The sequence below is a fragment of the Eurypyga helias genome, unplaced genomic scaffold, assembly GCF_000690775.1.
Source record: "Eurypyga helias isolate BGI_N326 unplaced genomic scaffold, ASM69077v1 scaffold9183, whole genome shotgun sequence".
Lineage (NCBI taxonomy): Eukaryota > Metazoa > Chordata > Aves > Eurypygiformes > Eurypygidae > Eurypyga > Eurypyga helias.
The window spans coordinates 12,770-30,534 of NW_010241828.1; the positions used below are offsets into that span (position 1 = coordinate 12,770).

Sequence of the window (17,765 nt, forward strand, 5' to 3'; positions counted from 1 at the left end):
TAATTGAATAAACTAAGACCATAAATAATAAATTAAAATATTCACTATATACATTAAGGAATATATGTTGTCTTTCAGCATACAAGTTCTATAAATAAGATCAGTAGTGCAGTGTAATGAAAACTCCACTGTAAAGATTTTCTTTCTAGATATGGTAGTACTAGGAACTACCATCCATGCTTGACAATATATGAAGTAAGTAATAACAGTACAATAATTTCTGTGACAACAATGAGGAAATAGTTGATGGACTACTTGGTATTTTTCACCAGTGTTTTGGTAGACTGATTTACTTTCAGATATGATTTACATTTGTATAAATGCACATGTATATGAATATTTGTGTTTATGTTTCTATTTAACCTTGTTTCTCCTCAGAGACCTGGAACGCGTGACCGATGAGTGCTAGAAACAGAGCACCTCTGGATTTGGACAGCCTTCTCCCACAGACACGAGGGACCTGCAGACCTTTCAGTGGGAGGAAACCCCCAGTCATGGGTATGGCTACACAGAGAGCTCACAGCTCCTATTTCTAGACGAGCAAGTAAGACGGGTCAGGATTCACCCTTTGGGACTAGGAGCAAGTGCCACGGCACAGTTCACACCCATATGGTTAAACTCCTTTTACCTCCTGAATCAGCTCACCTCATCCATACTGCTCACTGGTCCATGCCATCCCCAAATTGCTCCTAGATCATGTCTAAGAAAGTACCAGCTGGCACTAGCCAGTGCCATGCCAGAAAGTGCAGTGTGTGAAAGAACAAATATCAATGGCAAAAGTAATTTGTTTTATGGTGTCTTTCCAACTGAATGTTTCACTTTTTAGCCTTTGTTTTTATACATGCCTAGTAGTACATTGATCTGAACATAGCTATCAGTTCCAAATCTACTATACATATTAAAAAATAGAAAATTATTCAGGATAAACACAACAGACAAATAACAAGCCTGATAAAAAACTGAAGAGAATTCTGTTGGGTCTGGGGTCACAATCATTTGTTCTACCTCATGGAGTTTTTTAAAGCTGATTTCAAATTTTATATGCTGGGCATAACTTCCACATTTTGACACTAGGTTTTGGACCCTTAATTGATATTTGACCACCTGATCACTTCTTATTAAGTACCGAGAGGAACAGTTGTAAAAAGTCAGCATTTCTGAACATGTATGTCACTGATTCAGGTGTCTAAATAAAGATTTACATGCTAACTGATAAGCAACCATGTTCAACTGATTTGTCACTTATTTTTAATGTTGTAACACACTCATGAGCTGTATTTTACTCCCTGATTATGCACACACAGCACTTCACTTAAAAAGGCCTCAAACATATCTGGCACTATAATGTTCTTTGTTGAAGCTGTAGTCAACGGAGTGCAGCTGAATCCTGCAAAATGGATTTTCATTTGCATATTTATAACAGACATTACATAAAAGGCTTTGTGATCTATAGTTCAGAATCTGTGAGTACCAGAGGCCTCCTAAGCGTAATCTGTCAGTAAAAAAAAACAACTAAACACCAAGGATCATTGTGGCCTTGCACACAGTGTTTGAGGAGAAAAAATACAGAGTTGCTTAGAGAGCTGATCCCATTAAAAAAAAAAAAAATCATCACATTCTTTGTAGTGGCTTTGCACACGATGCTTATTGTGTCTTCCTGGATGACAAATTTCCTGTTACAGAAATAATATCATTCTATGTGCTATCACCAACAAGCTCTAATTTAATTGCACTGATGCAAATGCTGGAAATTCAACAACACCTCAGAGATTTTTTGTGCTTATGCACAGATGCATGCACACAAATTTCCTTTTGTTGTCTTTCATTTAAATCAGTATTTGCAAACTACTATATGCCAGCTGTGTATTTTAGTTCACGCTAATGTCAAGTAGTAATCACCCTAGGAAAGGACTCCGCACTCACTAGCTCTGTTCTTAAAAGAAAGACACAAATAATTCTAGTAGAAATTGAATGGAATTGAATAGAATAGAATCTTCATAGAAACTGTAATGTTGACAATATTTTTTATGCAACCCAGAGGAAAGCATATGCTTACATTTTAGGATACACTTAAGCTCACTGCTTGACTGTATCCTTAAAGGGTAATGCTACAAAAGTTCCTAAAACAGTTAAAGACACTATTTACAATGCAGAAGTATTTAAATACTTTCCACCAACGGCAAGCTGATATACTGTGTTTATCTACTTTATTGGAGTATGATACATGTACTGACCACAACTGCCAGGTAATGGAAAATTAAACAGAAGAATACCCTTTTTCGTGTCTTCTCCTTTAAAAAGGGACGTATAACTGTGTAGAGGGCATGGATATACCACGGCTGATTGACGAAATGGATTCCTCCAAACCGAGCTGGAAAACTGTCCTGTATGTCACAAAACAAATACATACAGTGTGAGTTGACTCTTAACAGAAGTTGCATACACATCAAATATATATATTTTTTTTTAATGCTGAATGCTTTCATTTTAGTAATAAACCTTAAAAAAGAAGAAACATTTTTCAAAATTCTTTCCTCTCAGTTGAGTTCCAACCTTCCACACCAAGCAGCAACACACCTTGGGCAGAGCAGTGAGGAAGAGTGCTGAGACAGCTATGGTATTTGAATAAAGGCACAGCATTTCCAATCTCCTTTAAACATTTCCAATCTACTTTAAACATTTATGATTTGCCCATAATGCATCTATGAATTATATTTTTCTCTTTTCCACCTCTACAGATTTTATTCATTTTTAATAGTAACCATGTCAACTCTTCCAGTGTCACTGAAGAGCAATAGAAATGTCCCTCTTGTTTCCACCTTAAAAAGAAAGTGTAAATGTAAACTATTATTCAAAATGTCTCCAATATTATTCATATTTCAAAAAACTGAGAATGCATTAAACATTACGTATAAACTGTTATGCAATATCCATGACAGGAATTCTTGTCACATAGTCAGAGGCCTTCTGGGACCTTAAATGTAAGGATAGGTTATCTGTATTGAAGCAATGACTTTTCTTTTTTCTTACTGAAAAACACAAGGGGCAGACAACTCACTAAGGAAGACTCTTATCCGCATTTTCAATTTCTAAGTCAAGAGAATATGCCAGGGGTGTTGGTTGTTTGAAGAGGGCAGCCACTCTGTCCTGGAATGCTATTGTCAAATTCATCATGTGCCCTCATTTTGTCTTTGCCTGGTTGATCACACACTCAAACAGTGCAATAGGCTGCTGCCATCTCCTGTATTCCCTGGAGTTACTACACTGAGCAAAGAAGTAAGAGGTGTAAACAGATGTGTAAAGTGACACACGGCCCCTTTTGTTTTCACAGGTTATGTCAGAACCTTCTCCATGTTTAGCTATACAGACTTACTAATGGCTTTCATTGGAACCCTTATTCAGTGACCCAGGTGGGTCACTCTAGGTAACCATGGCGGTCACTTAGATCAAAACCAGGTTCCTCACAGCAGTAGCAACTCCCATTTGACTGGAGGACCTCTTCTACGAAGAAAGGCCGAGAGAGTTGGGCTTGTTCAGCCTAAAGGAGAGAAGGCTCCGGGGAGACCTTATTGCAGCCTTCCAGTACCTGAAGAGGCCTACAAGGAAGCTGGGAAGGACTTTTTACAAGGGTCTGTAGTGACAGGACAAGGGGTAATGGGTTTAAATTGAAAGCAGGGAGGTTTAGATTAGATATCAGGAAGAAATTCTTCACAGAGAGGGTGGTGAGGCACTGGAACAGGTTGCCCAAAGATGTTGTGGATGCCCCATCCCTGGAAGCGGGCAAGGCCAGGCTGGATGAGGCTTTGAGCAACCTGGTCTAGTGGAAGGTGTCCCTGCCCATGGCAGGGGGGTTGGAACTAGATGGTCTTTAAGGTCCCTTCCAACCCAAATCATTCTATGTTTCTGTGATTCTATGATTACAAGATTTGACAATACAGGTACAAACAAAGACATGCTTCCCAGCTATACCTCCTCCTCCTCCTGTGTGGATGCAGTAAGACAGCTTCAGGCTTGTGCCAGTGGGATCACAGGCTCAAAGGAGGCAATCGAAACATTAGATGGGGCACTCTGTGCAAACAGACACATTTGCCTCCTCTGAAGAGAAGACAGCAGGCCATATAGAAGCATCCAACAGTCTAGATATAATCCACAAAGCAGCATTTGAGGCATACTGATTTAAGGTCATACAGCACACAGTATAAAAATGGCCAAGAAAAAATCATAAGCTATATCAACCTATCAAGAACTGTCAGATAAAGAAGGCAGAAACTGTAAGAAGGAAATCTTTAATGAAATGTTTCCAGATAGGAATATACTTTGAAAAAGTGCATGTGCAAAGCAACCTTCTCAGCTCTCCAAGTGTGTACGGAGCTCTGGGAACAGTGAAGCCTGAAGAGGTCATTGGTCCTCCCAAAAATACCATTCAAATACTTGCAGGCACTCCTAACCCAGGAAGTCTTTACATGAGGGTGCCACCAAACTGCAACTACTTGGTGGATCACCAGATGAAATACTTTCCATCACGAAGGAATGGCCTTAACAGTATTCTACAGGGAGGATGACAGCGACAACACACACCACTAACATCTGGCTGGTCAATGCAATTAACAGTCTATTTTACAGATCTTGTCCAGGAACATTTGATTAATAACAGCCTTGACATAAACCAATCCTAATGAAAGACAATGCTACAGAAGCCTCATCTTGCTAAACGCCTGGTTCCTTTCAGCACTGACTAAATGTCAAACAGGATGGTTGATAATTTGACATGTAATGCACCCAGTTCAATAACATAAATCCCTAAACATCATTTTGAGAACACAACCTCTGATGTACAAAAGGTAGTAAATAATATCTTATCACAGCAATCCAACGAATCCATTTGGAAGTATAAATCATTGGATGACACCTTAACCTTCAGTTGCAGGAGACACCATTCATCTACAGAAGGTTGTGTTTATTTTGTTTATCATGGCTGCTGCTCCAACAAAGAAGTCCAGGGCAGCATGCTGTGTGCCATGCACAAAAGAGCATACACCAGAGCTGCAGAAGACATCATCTGCTAGTTTCACCTAGATGTCCTTGAAAATATCTTCAGAGTTAACATTGGAATGGTAACTGTGTTAAGCCTTGCTGGGGTCAAACACCTTTTATAATGTAGGCACTATGGAAGACAGCAAAGCAAACCAGCTGTTCCTGGCTGCATGCCTTCTTGCATAATTTTGTAAGCTTTTAAATGGACACAAGTGCCCCAAAACTTACACACACCAAGTTAAGAAATGTTTGTTCTTTATTGCTCAAAAGATGTCTCACACAGAAATTGAGGACAATTTGTGGATGAGAAGATCTCAGTAGGCAAATAGGTATTTGTACTCTACTGCGGGCTCAGAATGAATGGCTTGTCAATAGTTATTTATGAAGGTATTAAATGTCTAGAGGGTAAAAGACGTATCTTTACAAAGTATCTTTTTCTGCATTGTGGAATCCATTGACAGGGAGGGTCAGGAATACATGTGGAATGATTCTCAAATAGAGTATACCACTTAATATTAAAAGCCAATTTGTCTCAATGTTTTTCAGCATTACTAAAGGCATTTCCCAGAACTGACTAAAGTTGTTGTGTGCTTATCGATTTCTGTGACTGAACTGTGGTCCCCAAATTTAGGAGCACTTCATAAGTTGTAGTTAGGAACCCCCAAAATATGTGCCTGGAGAGAGAAAGGGTGATCTGGTAAGAATGATCCTGCCCTGTACACAGTTCTGGGGCTACAATTCAAAAGCTGCCGAACACAGATCCAAAACCCAACCTCAACAGCACCCGGTGAGAAAATAGAAAAGCGGAAGAAGCAACTACAGCTGCTGGAGAAACAGGTGTCAGAAGGTCATCTGGCTCTTTTCAGATGCATCTGACTTCCTCATGGGGATTTGCCAGACAGATGGCCATCCTACATAAACAGCAGGTATGAATTTCTTCCAAATCACTGATTCTTGTTGGTTTTTACATAGATTAAGTCAGAAGCATGGTGGCAGTCGCAACTGTCTCTGTAGACATATTGCACTTCAACAGAAAAGCCTGTAACCCATGACTCATACAAATTCTAAGTAAAAGGAATCCCATGCCAGAAAACAGTAAGAAATGGAGATCAGCCATGAAGTAAGCTGTGCATTTGACTGGAAAAGTAATAAATCTGATAGAGTATTACTAAACCACCAAAAAGAGCTAATTATATACACAGCATGTGGATTTTTTTTAGCGTTCACAATAACCTCTGATTACGCAGCAGAACACAACCTAAGTGTGCCTCCAATGAACAGAGTCTGGGACATGGCCACTCCACAGACGCAGGCAAGCAGGGAGTTACTATTAGGGTCCGCAGTCCTGTGATAGGAGGCTTACAAGTGACAATTAAAAGTGGGCTGCCAAGGAAAGAGGCAGACCCCTATGCTACTGTCTGCAGGACAGGGTGACCACCAGTGCACGGCAGTAACTGATCTCTCCTCCAAGATCTATAAACCAGTGCTGAGGAATAACCCCAGGCAAACTGCCTCACTGGGTTTCTGTCTCCAATAGCGTGGGTTTGCCTACTCACAGCACATCAGTTTTACCTCTCTGCTGTGCATAATTTACACAACCTGTCTCCACAGGCTTCCCTTCCAAGGACCCAGCTGCTGTTGCCTGCTACCACCCTCAGCGAATGCTAGAAAGCCAGGTTTCTACTCTTTGGGCACCACTTCCCACCTTGTGCTGGGCTCGACCCTCACCTCTCAGGGTTTCATAGGGGGTCCTCCTCTCCACTGTGACCAGCAGCAACTCTTACAGCACATGTAATGACTGCAAAACCAGTATATGACATTTTCAACAGTACCAAAGAGACAAAAGTGCCAAATTCTTACTGAAAATCATTGTGAGTCTTCTTAGTGATGTCAGAACTATTTTCACAGAGGTAATAAATACAACCCACCTTGTTTACCATTACCAAATGCGAAAAATTACAGAACTTAAAGCCCACTATATTCTCCCCTCCTTGTCATGTCTGCATTTAAACCTCTGAGTCTACTTTTAAAGAATTAGCTCCCCAGCTGAGATCAATACTGAAGTCAACTGTGTTTGCACAGCTTTTATAAGTTGTCTTAGAAACTGCTGGGATCGCTGCATGCCCACAGACGCACTGGCAGCCCAGCTACATCAGGGCCTGCACACCGCCTGAGAATGTCCCATCTGGACACACCTTGCCACATCCTAACACTGTCAGAGTGCTTGGGCACATAAGCTCTGGGGTCACATTTAAGGTTCTGCGGTCCTTATGGGCAGTGAAGCTTGGGGTTGTGGACAATCTAAAGGGACCCTTCAAAGGACTCTCTAGGCAAATATAATGAACACAACTCCCATGCTTCACCTAAGGCTGTGTTTGAGTGCTGGGAGGAATTCAGGCCATAGCATCTGCAGGCAACAGGAGGGTACAGAGCCAAAACTGTGAAAACTATATCTTCACAACAAAAATTACAAGTTCAAAGATTGCATATTAAGTTATTAGTATCTTAAATGTCACTTGACAGTTATTCCTGAAGGTAATAAACTCAGGACTCCTCCAGCTATTCAAAAAGTCAAGCACTTCAGGGATAAAAAAAAAATCACTACGAAGAGTCAAAAGAGTATCTTCATAATGCAAAGCTCCACTAGAAAGACACTGAAACATTCTGTCTAATGCAAGATGCAGCAGGACTAAACTTAATTTTTAGCATGTTAAAGAGGAAACTATGAAAAATCCAAGAAATAAAAGCTCTGATTAGAAGGAATATTTCACTTCTTTTGTACTACAAGAGTTAATTACCAGAGGAACCAAGAGCCAGCCACATCAGGAAAAGAAACACACATCTTGCTCCCAAACTGTGACTTTCACTGGAAGTATGAAAGAGCAAGGCATTCCTAACACCAAACTTGTGCAGGCATCCATCCATGACAAAGGTAATTGCAGTGTCTCAAAACTAACTTTTTTGTCAAGACTGATCATCTGTGCTCAAGGCATGACTCTAGACTGGGACGGTATCCAGTGGTACGATAGGTGAGAGAGAGACTGAAAAGTGTATTTGTGGAGTCTAAAAGAATCTGGATTGTTTTGTGTATGAAAACAAATACTGGAAGGCAGCGCACTAGGGAGAATAGATGAGAGATGAGGAAAGACCCTTTCAAAACAAAGAATGCTGACATCCAGCCATCCAGTACCTGAAGGGGCTACAAGGAAGCTGGGGAGGACTTTTTTACAAGGGCCTGTAGTGACAGGACAAGGGGTAGCGGGTTTAAATTGAAAGTGGGGAGGTTTAGATTAGATATCAGGAAGAAATTCTTCACAGAGGGTGGTGAGGCACTGGAACAGGTTGCCCAGAGAAGCTGTGGATGCCCCATCCCTGGAAGTCTACAAGGGCAGGCTGGATAAGCACCCTGGTCTAGTGGAAGGTGTCCCTGCCCATGACAGGGGGGTTGGAACCAGATGATCTTTAAGGTCCCTTCCAACCCAAACCATCCTGTGGTTCTATGATTCTAAATACGTAAGAGAAATCTCACCATGAACACAGGCAGACTGGAAAGTGGAAGACAGCTTTGAACCATCAAGCATCCAACAAATTTGGGCAGGGGACAAGATACCTAGCTCATTTTGAGATGAAGATTAGTAAATTATGAGGAAGTTGAGCTTCCTGTAACAACAGGAGACTTCAGCCCCGTCCTTCTGTGTTACAGCTCTTTAAGCTTCAGATCCAAAAAAAAAAAAAATTCAGGTTTCATTGGTGGTGAAATTTTGCTTCATCCCTGGAATAGCTGCATTAGTAATTTCCTTCTGTAAGATTTTGATGTTAATTCTTTCCCAGCTTGAGCTTTTCATTTTTATTAAACAATGCTGAACCATTTGTAAGCCAAACAAAAAGTGCCCAAATAAATTTTTGTTATTGTGTTCAAACAAAAGACACTACCTAAAGGCAAATTAACATCATTCATTGCCATTCCTACAAAATAAGATTTAATTATCTAGAACTGGATGTTGTCATTTCACTATAAAGTTCCCAGTGAAGCAATTTGACTTTTGGCAGTCCTTTTCATTTCTATTAGTCATTTTATCTTACAGCTCATATAGAAATATGTTAAATTGAAGGAGATGCAGTGAAAGATGGTATCCATCCAGTGAGAATATTGCTCTTTTTATTGAAGTATCTGTTTTAATTTTAAATAATCTTCCATCTTTCAATTCAATATGCTAATCATAAAAATTATATATTGGTTAAATTAATTAGGTGGATAGTGATTTAAAAGCACTCTGACCACATGTGCCTGGAAGTTTATATATAAATATAAAAAATAAAAAATCTACATAGATTTAGTGCTTCCACTAATTGGATTAAGGGCTCAGATCACTCACATTTTTTAATTAGATAGGCTTGATAAAGAATATATTTTTTATAAGATCTCTCATTTTCATTTGGAATTACTTTATTTATGCAAATTAACTTCAAAGGAGTTTGGCCTGTTTTTTAAAAAAAGTTTTAATTAGACATTGTGTGAAATCATTTTAGTAATGTTTGCTTGTTTTGACAGGGGCTTGGCATTTGCGGGTTTTTTTGGGTTTGGGTTTTTTTCCCTTGGCTTATTTTTTAAGTTTGAACCTGGAAAAATGAAGGTTTTCGTTTTAAAGAGGAAATGGGAAATGCTGTTTTCCAAGGACAATTCTGTCTTCAGCTACAAACACTATCTCTTTTAATTCTAAGTAACAACTGATTTGGAATGTGAAATATTAAAAAGGCTGAAGAAGAACCAAAACTTTGTCACAGCGTGATGCTGTTTTCAAATTGGCAAAGCCAGAAAAAATAGTAAGAAAGATGGTAGAAATAGGTTCTTCCATACTGTTTTCTTTTCCTATGATGAAAATCATTCTTTACAACATGAAATTATCAGATGGTGATTTATTCCATGGAAATTCCCACAGGGGAAGAAAAATCCATTTTCCAGGCAGCTTGTGAATGTCTTATTAGATTAAGATTACAGCCAAATGGAAAAAAATACTATATTGCAAACTGCTGTGCATAAATCTAGCAACAATACTTTCATAAGGCTGGTGGAACAAAAATAATGCTGGGAATTGCTGTTCAAAAAAATGCTGTACTCAAATTCCTGAAGGTAAAAGTCTTTGGCCACGGACTGTAGAGGAGGAGATGAAATGCCACACCAGCATCTCAGCTCGTACCACTGATCACCCTGAACTGATCCTCTTTGAGTCAGTGATGCTATCCTGGTGACCAAAGTTCGTCTTTGATGAGACCACTGACCACGGGGTTTCTGTCATGATGTTTTTCATCAAGCAAAAAGCCTCCCACAGCCCTGAGGCCATTTCAACGAGGAGCATCAGTAGTTATCAGATAGCCCACACCCACACACACCCCCACACCCCCCTTGTACCTGACCACTTCCAAATGGGAGCAGGCTAAACAGCACCTTATCTAGAATTGCCTTAGGAGAGCAACATTTACTTGTTCTGTTTTATTCAACCAAAATGTGATCTCTTGTGCTATGTCACATTTCCTTCATAGCAGAAAGAAGGAAGAAAAACCACAGGATAATGTTAAAACAAGGATTGAAAGAAACAATGATAAGGCAGAAACCACAGAAATAAGATAAAGTGAGGAGCAGAGGAAAACAGGAGAGATCAAATTAAAATTAATTCAGAGAGGTATATAGAGAAATTACTCTGATGCACAAGAAAAATATATTCTTCATATTCCTTTTCTAGACCTTCTTCAAAACTTGCACAGAAAGAAAGACAGGGAAAAAGGATTGAAAGAAACAATGATAAGGCAGAAACCACAGAAATAAGATAAAGTGAGGAGCAGAGGAAAACAGGAGAGATCAAATTAAAATTAATTCAGAGAGGTATATAGAGAAATTACTCTGATGCACAAGAAAAATATATTCTTCATATTCCTTTTCTAGACCTTCTTCAAAACTTGCACAGAAAGAAAGACAGGGAAAGAGACCCATGTTTTACAGTCACATGTCAAGACTGATTTTGCAGACCTAAACTAAAATAGGGTAAGTAAATACCAATCGTATGCCTTCCATATGATTTCTGCCTATCATCCCAACTGACAATTTCCAGGAAGAACCAGAGCCAACCTATGGATTCTTAATTCTGGATTGGCTTCAGCCACAATTTGCAAGAAGCTACATCAAATGGACTATCCCTAATGGTGTATCAGTATACCGGTATAGGCAACCGGGTACACAGGCCTGCAGATGGATAAGGGTGCACAGAGATACTGCCCAGAGGCAGAAACGCAGGTGTCCTTTTTGTGGCACCTTTCAAACAACACTGCATAGTTTTGCAGTGCCAACAAGTTACTGAGTTGGAGATACCAATTCTCCAACCAGAATATTCCCTTTTTTTCCCTGGAAATGGAGAACTCCTAAACCATTGCCTACAGTTTTATTATCCAAAGCTCCTCCAAAAATGCAACCCTAAGTTTCAGACAGGATGCATTAAAATTGGATTACCACTTTATCAGTTTCAATTTACAATAATACAATAGACTGAAAACTGTAGTGATTCAAGAGTTATTTCATAAGCCATATTTTTCCTCATACTATGAGGAATCAATCTCCATCACTGCAGTAGGCACTAAGAGCAGTAATTGTTTTAGCCATCCAATTTTAATCTGTCACTCTATGCAAATGAGAGTCCTGAGAATTGAACTGAACTGTAAAATTGGATGGATAGTGATTTAAGAAAAATCAGCTGAGGACAGCCACTGAGATCTAGAATACAGCATAATTAAGCTTTAAATTACGGGGGAAATTGAATAACTGACTTGAGATCCATTAATAAGTATTATATTTTATTAAAAGTAGAGGTATCATGAACTATGCAGCATAAAAATTTTCAAGAGGTCAGTTCCCGGCAGTACAAAACTATTTCTAGTTCCAAAAAGTGTTCAAATGTCTTTTTCATAGTACAGAGTGGGGATTTATTTCAGCCTTTCAGCTTCGAGAAAACCTCAGTCTGAACTGCTCAGCTACACTTTATCTTTACAAAGGTGCTTGAAAAGATATGATTTCCTACGAGGTAATTCTACTTCAGCTTCCGTCTTCTGCACTGCTGAACGACTGCTGGTGGTACACACACATAAAATGCTCCTGGGAGCCCAGGGAACTTCAGTATTGTTTGAGGGAGAACTGTCATTCCAGTTATTACTCTGGAGGATCGTAAATCACTGTTGTTCAGTACTAACTTCAGACATCAATTCCCTGTCTTTTTAAAGCCATATAAGCATGTCTGTCTCTGTGTTAGCTGCTATGGAGGAAACACTGCCAGTAAAAAAAAAAAAAAAAAAGAAATTCACAAGAACTGGGCAAATAAATAATTATTTGGTTTACCATAGATATCTAGGACAAAGCTAATCTGATTATCGTGCTCTCGGTATGTGCCGGTGATCAACAGATATTATGGTAGAGTCTATCCTAAAATCACACTTCTGGAATTCTTGAAAATTCATGCCCAAGGAGTGGAACCCATGTGAAACTCTTCTCAGCAAGGAAAAAATAACAGTAGCCTCATTCCACATTACACAGATATCCACAGAGAAAAAGGAGCAAACTCTGAAGCCATGCAGAGTTCTGGGTCCAGTGCTGGGCGCCCCAGTACAAATCAGACAGGGACATAGTGCTGCGAAAGAGGCACAAAGATGACTAAGGGATTGGAGCATCTCTCATATAAGAATAGGCTGAGATAGCTGGGAATGTCCAGCACAGAGGCGAGAAAACGAAAGGGGATCCTATCAACATATGTAAATGCCTGAAGGGAGGGTATAAGAAGCCGGAGCCAGGCTCTTTTCAGTGGTGCCCAGTGACAGGACCAGAGGCAATGGTTGCAAATCAAAACACAGGAGGCTCTTTCTGAACATAAGTAAACCATGTAAGAGTGCACAGTTTTGAACAAGTCAGACATTGATGAAAAATACAAAATCACTGAGGTTACAGGAGGTCTTTTTAGCTAATATTTTCTAAACACTTCCCAAAGCTGTGCTATTTTTGAAATTCATCGTCAGCCAAAGGAATAAATATGATGACAGATTTCCCAAACTGAATAAAAACTGATTTGCAGGTAGATGTTAATATTTACCCTACGTAATGTATTCAAGCTGCTTGGCTTGTTTTGAGATCACTCATCCTTTCATCACAAGTGACTGCTGAAAATGTGCACGGCTTACTCCACCTAAACAAAAGCTTATCGTACTTGAAAACCCTGAAGCTTCATGCATCACACTCTCTGAATCAGGATTTACAAAAATATAGCTGTTGCCAAGCTGTCTGCACAACACTGAACAAGCTCAGTTTCCAAAGGCTGGGAACCAGCTGCTCCCCCAGTTCCGGCTCAACACCGACCTGCAAGTCCAGCTTTTCAGGAATGTCACAGGGGGCAGCGCAGGCAGCTCACAGACCAGGGAAAACCTGCAACACTCAGATTAACTCCATTCATTGACAAAATATCTGGAAAAGAAGTTCAGTTTCCATTCTGAGACTGTTTACTGCCACAGTCTTAGCTCTACCAACCTAATAAAGAGTCGTTGCATCTTAAAGCATGTCTTTTTCCAAATAGAGCGTTGTTTAACAAAAGATACTGCTGTTGCATATGTAACACCTTTAAATGTTTGTAACTATAGTTTGCAAAATGTTCGTTGCTATACTGTTAAAATGTTATTCAAATTGTAGCGTCTTAAGTCCAATGCAGTTTACTAAAACAGTATAGCCTATTTTTTACAGACAGCTTAAGAATGTGCACAAAAAGACCCTACTTCCCTCTCATTCCTTTCTACTTTTCTGCCTTGGCTACCTTCTGCAGCCCTCTTCTACAGCATGGGTTAAATGTTCTGCTTTCTTATATTACTGTCACTCCAATGTCAGTGGTTGATGCTAACAGGAGAATTAGATCCCCAGTACAGGGACAATGACATATGGTATGCCTGAATGGACTTCATGGAAGGGAGAGACACCCTGTTGGCTGTCGCTTGCTTCCCATCCATTAGCACCATACACTGTGCCGTGCCATGCCACATACCTGTTCTTAGTCACACAACCGTGCAACCACCATCCGCTTGTCGTTCATGCTACAGCTGCAAATGCCCCTGCCAAGACCGCCATGTGTATCTCAAAAGGAACCAGTAAATACAGAACTCCTCACTTCACTGTGAATATCATTAAGCATTAAACCTTAAACAAGCTTCTACCCCAGCTTAACTGAACAGTCAAGAGTCACTCCTCAGCAGCTAAGAAAGGTGACATATGACAAGCTGATGCAAAATCAAAGCCAATGTTAATGTCAGTAGACATGGCCTTTTCCATTTGTCCATTCACAAAGGGATGCAGCTGCTGAGTGTATCTAGAGACCATGTGAAAAAGCTCCTCTACAAAAACAAGTTTAAGCAAGCAAATTCTTCTGTTAGGTACTAACAGGTGTGGGGTCACAGCAAGAGACAAATACAGACCCAGAGTGTGCAACATTTCCTAGACATAAGGCATTTTCAGCTGCCAATGAACAAGATCACATCAAAATCAAAAAAAAAGAATGTGTCAAATAGAGTGTTTGTCTGCATCTGTGTATGAAAATCATTATGCCTCAAACATCAAATTAATCTCTTAAATAATTTATTACCACGGATAATTTGTCAGTTTCCAGTAGCCTGTTCACTTTAATTTAAAATAGATTTAAGAGCTCAGACTATGAGCATAGGACAAAAAAAGAAGGCATTTCCTATCTAGGAACCAGAATCAGTTCTTTGTGTCCTACTGGTAGATCAATTATGTATTAGAGCTGCTGCTGCTTGACTTTTAATCCACATTAGTTCACAGACCTTGAGCAAATTTGATGTTACCATATTAAAAAGGGAAAGCGCTAGAGTAAGCTATACAGCAAAAAAAAAGGAAAACAGCTCAAGCAAGGGGCCAATTAATCAGCCAAATGCTAGCAATGAAGAGACAGGTTGCCTTACTGCCAGCACACAGGGAAATAAGAAATGCAAAGATAATTCATTTAAATTCCCCTAAATGTAATAAATCCCAGTTGGAATAACCATAAGATCATTTTTAATATGTTGCATTATTACTCTTCTTTTTGGCAATTCAGGCAAAGAAATCTGCTGATGTATATATATATATGTGAATAGCAGTACTATAGATCTATAATACCTGTTCTCATCCTGAATGAACAACATTTCAAGCCACATTCTAGATATCAGAAACCAGCTGTATGCTTAGCCATTTAAAGATCCTGGCTGTGTTATTTACTGAAACAGATAATTTAAAGCAGTACTCCAGTCAGCTTTGCTCATTTTGGAGACCGGCTGATAATCTTCACACATAGCCAAAGCATTAAAGTGTCTTCCATTTTCTGAACCCAAATTCCTGCAGCATCATATGCACCACAGTCTTTCAGCACTAAAATTAAAAGCAGCATGAATATTTAAGTGTTTTGTGATAAGAACGCAGCAGCGAAATCTGTCAGTATACAAGAGGCAAAGGCAACCTTAGAATTTGAGTTCACTGAAACGCAGGATGCAGGGGAGGAAGGTAGACGTTAAAAAAAAAAAAAAGAAGGGGCAGGGAATTATTTCAAAATGCTTGCTAGCTATTACTACTGCCCTAGGAGCTGTAGTTTGAGTGCTCTAAGCTTCCATTTCCTTACAAAGACAACGTTATTTGCTCAAAATATTTTTCCAGCGATGCACAGTAGTCTCTCCTGGAGACAGGAACAGAGACAGCCTAGAGGTAAATGGGGATGCGAGGTGTCTGAATGCTCCACTCAACACTGGCAGCCTTCCCAAACCGAAACATTTCAGTTTTGACCCATTTGATATTTGTCTAAGGAAAGAAAAAATCTTTAGAAGGGAGACACTTTACATAAACATTTTCATTCAGTCTTGATGGAAAATTTGCGACTCCTAGAGAGGCTGTAGTGTCAAAAAGGTACAATGTTTCTGCTTGAATTTTTAAAAGAACTACCGTGCCCTTGGTTTTGTGCGTATGAATGCAGCACCTTGGAGCTACACTAACAGATCCCCATCTGTTATTTGCCGTGATCATACAAAACGCAAGATTACGCCAGGATCAGAAATTGAATTTCATGCAGATCTGATGTGGAGAGTTACGTGTTGAAATAAATTACAGGTAAGAACTATCCATGTGTCCCAAGACACCTTCAGTATTCAAACAGATTGCTTTGTTATTCTGAGCTGTTACACAGCTGGAAAACTCATCCCCCAGTTCCTTGAGAGAGCTCACCTGCAAGGCGAGGCCACACAGGTTAACCTCCAAGTGGAAGCTGCACAACGGGGTTTGGCACTTCAGCAACCGGTTCCTCTCCTTTGGACTCAACCCTGCCCCAGAGCTCCAGCACAATTGAAAAAGATTGGTGTGCTCACTGGAGCTGCCAGCTTCCAGCAGAAAAACAAAAAGCAAGCAACTGAGGTCTTGACCACTTCTGGTTGCATAAAGTCCCATAGTGCCATTGTAGAAGTATTAACCCCAATGTCTTGGTTAAATAACAACTCAAGTAATCCCATTTTGCCTATCTACATTCTCTCTATACTTTCAGCTGACTCCAGCAATTTTACTGCAGCATTCAGTTGCTTCAAAGTGTCACCAAGCACTGAAAAACACCAGACATGACAATCTATTTGATGCAAGATGTGATCGTGTCATCACTACACTTAACACTGAAAAGATCCATAAGCGAATAGTGAGTGGGTCTGCTCAGCTCAACCCTGAGACATTCCAGTCCTGCCCCACCAGCCTACAAGGGTGAGTACAAAAATCTCCAAAGCAATGCTCTTCCTATACAGCTCACTTGAGCTCACTGGGGATTCATGGAGTTTTGACTGCATCAGGTGTACTCTGCAGTCACTGTCTACGGAGACAGGCCTTGCCCTGTCAAAATGTACCAGTGCAAATATCAAGGTACACAAAATAATGTTTTACCAAACCCAAGAAGCATGTATACTGGGTATTTAAGGGTACCCAGAAGCATTCATGGAGGAGAAACTCAATTATCTATACTCTGAAACTGTTAGAGCAAGTCAAAGCCAACCAGCACCCTCCCAAACAATATGGATGATAGCACAAATCAGGCACATTCCCAAAATGCTCTTTGAATGTATCTATCTGTTTAGGATAACAAAACTGGAATAGCCAGGACACAGCCACTCCTGCAGTAGGAAGCAGCCCTGGGCATGTCTATTTTATGGTTATAAACATAGTTACACTCTCTTAGAGACATTCCCCCCTGGCAGCTGCCCATTATAAAACAGCAAGAAACCCATGAAAATATGAAGTAATTTAAAATTATTGTGTCTGATACAAAGCAAACATATTCATTTTCAAATTAAGCTATAGACTTTTAAAATTCTATTGATTACACAGATTAAACCTTTTAAATACCACTAAGTAAACAGAATGGCTACTCAAGCACTATGAGGTCTATTGTGTAAATACACAATAAGGAGTCCTGGGAACTGTTTCCATCCATTGTAGTGACCTCTACTGATTTTTTTTTTTTTTAAGAAAATTGGTATCACATTGATGCTTCTGTTCATTTCCTCTGTTGTTTAAACTTCTTTTGTCCACATTGTTTTGGCTGAAATGCAGACTAGAAATGGCTGCAAGATATAAACAAGCTTTATAATTTGTAATTATTACTCTTATATCCAGCAGGTCTTTCCCAGTTCCTTTCCTA

At 39.7% G+C, this 17,765-nt stretch overlaps 1 protein-coding gene across 1 annotated transcript in view; it reads right to left on the bottom strand.

Moving 5' to 3' along the window:
• The window catches only part of LOC104507555 (clavesin-2), a gene marked incomplete at its 5' end in the record, with an annotated part of 40,809 nt that overhangs the window by 5,423 nt on the left and 17,621 nt on the right, over positions 1-17,765 (bottom strand). The window contains one exon of the mRNA XM_010148878.1: positions 2,274-2,384. Within this exon, the coding sequence (XP_010147180.1) occupies positions 2,274-2,384 (111 nt within the window). The remainder of the gene's footprint in view (positions 1-2,273; positions 2,385-17,765) is intronic.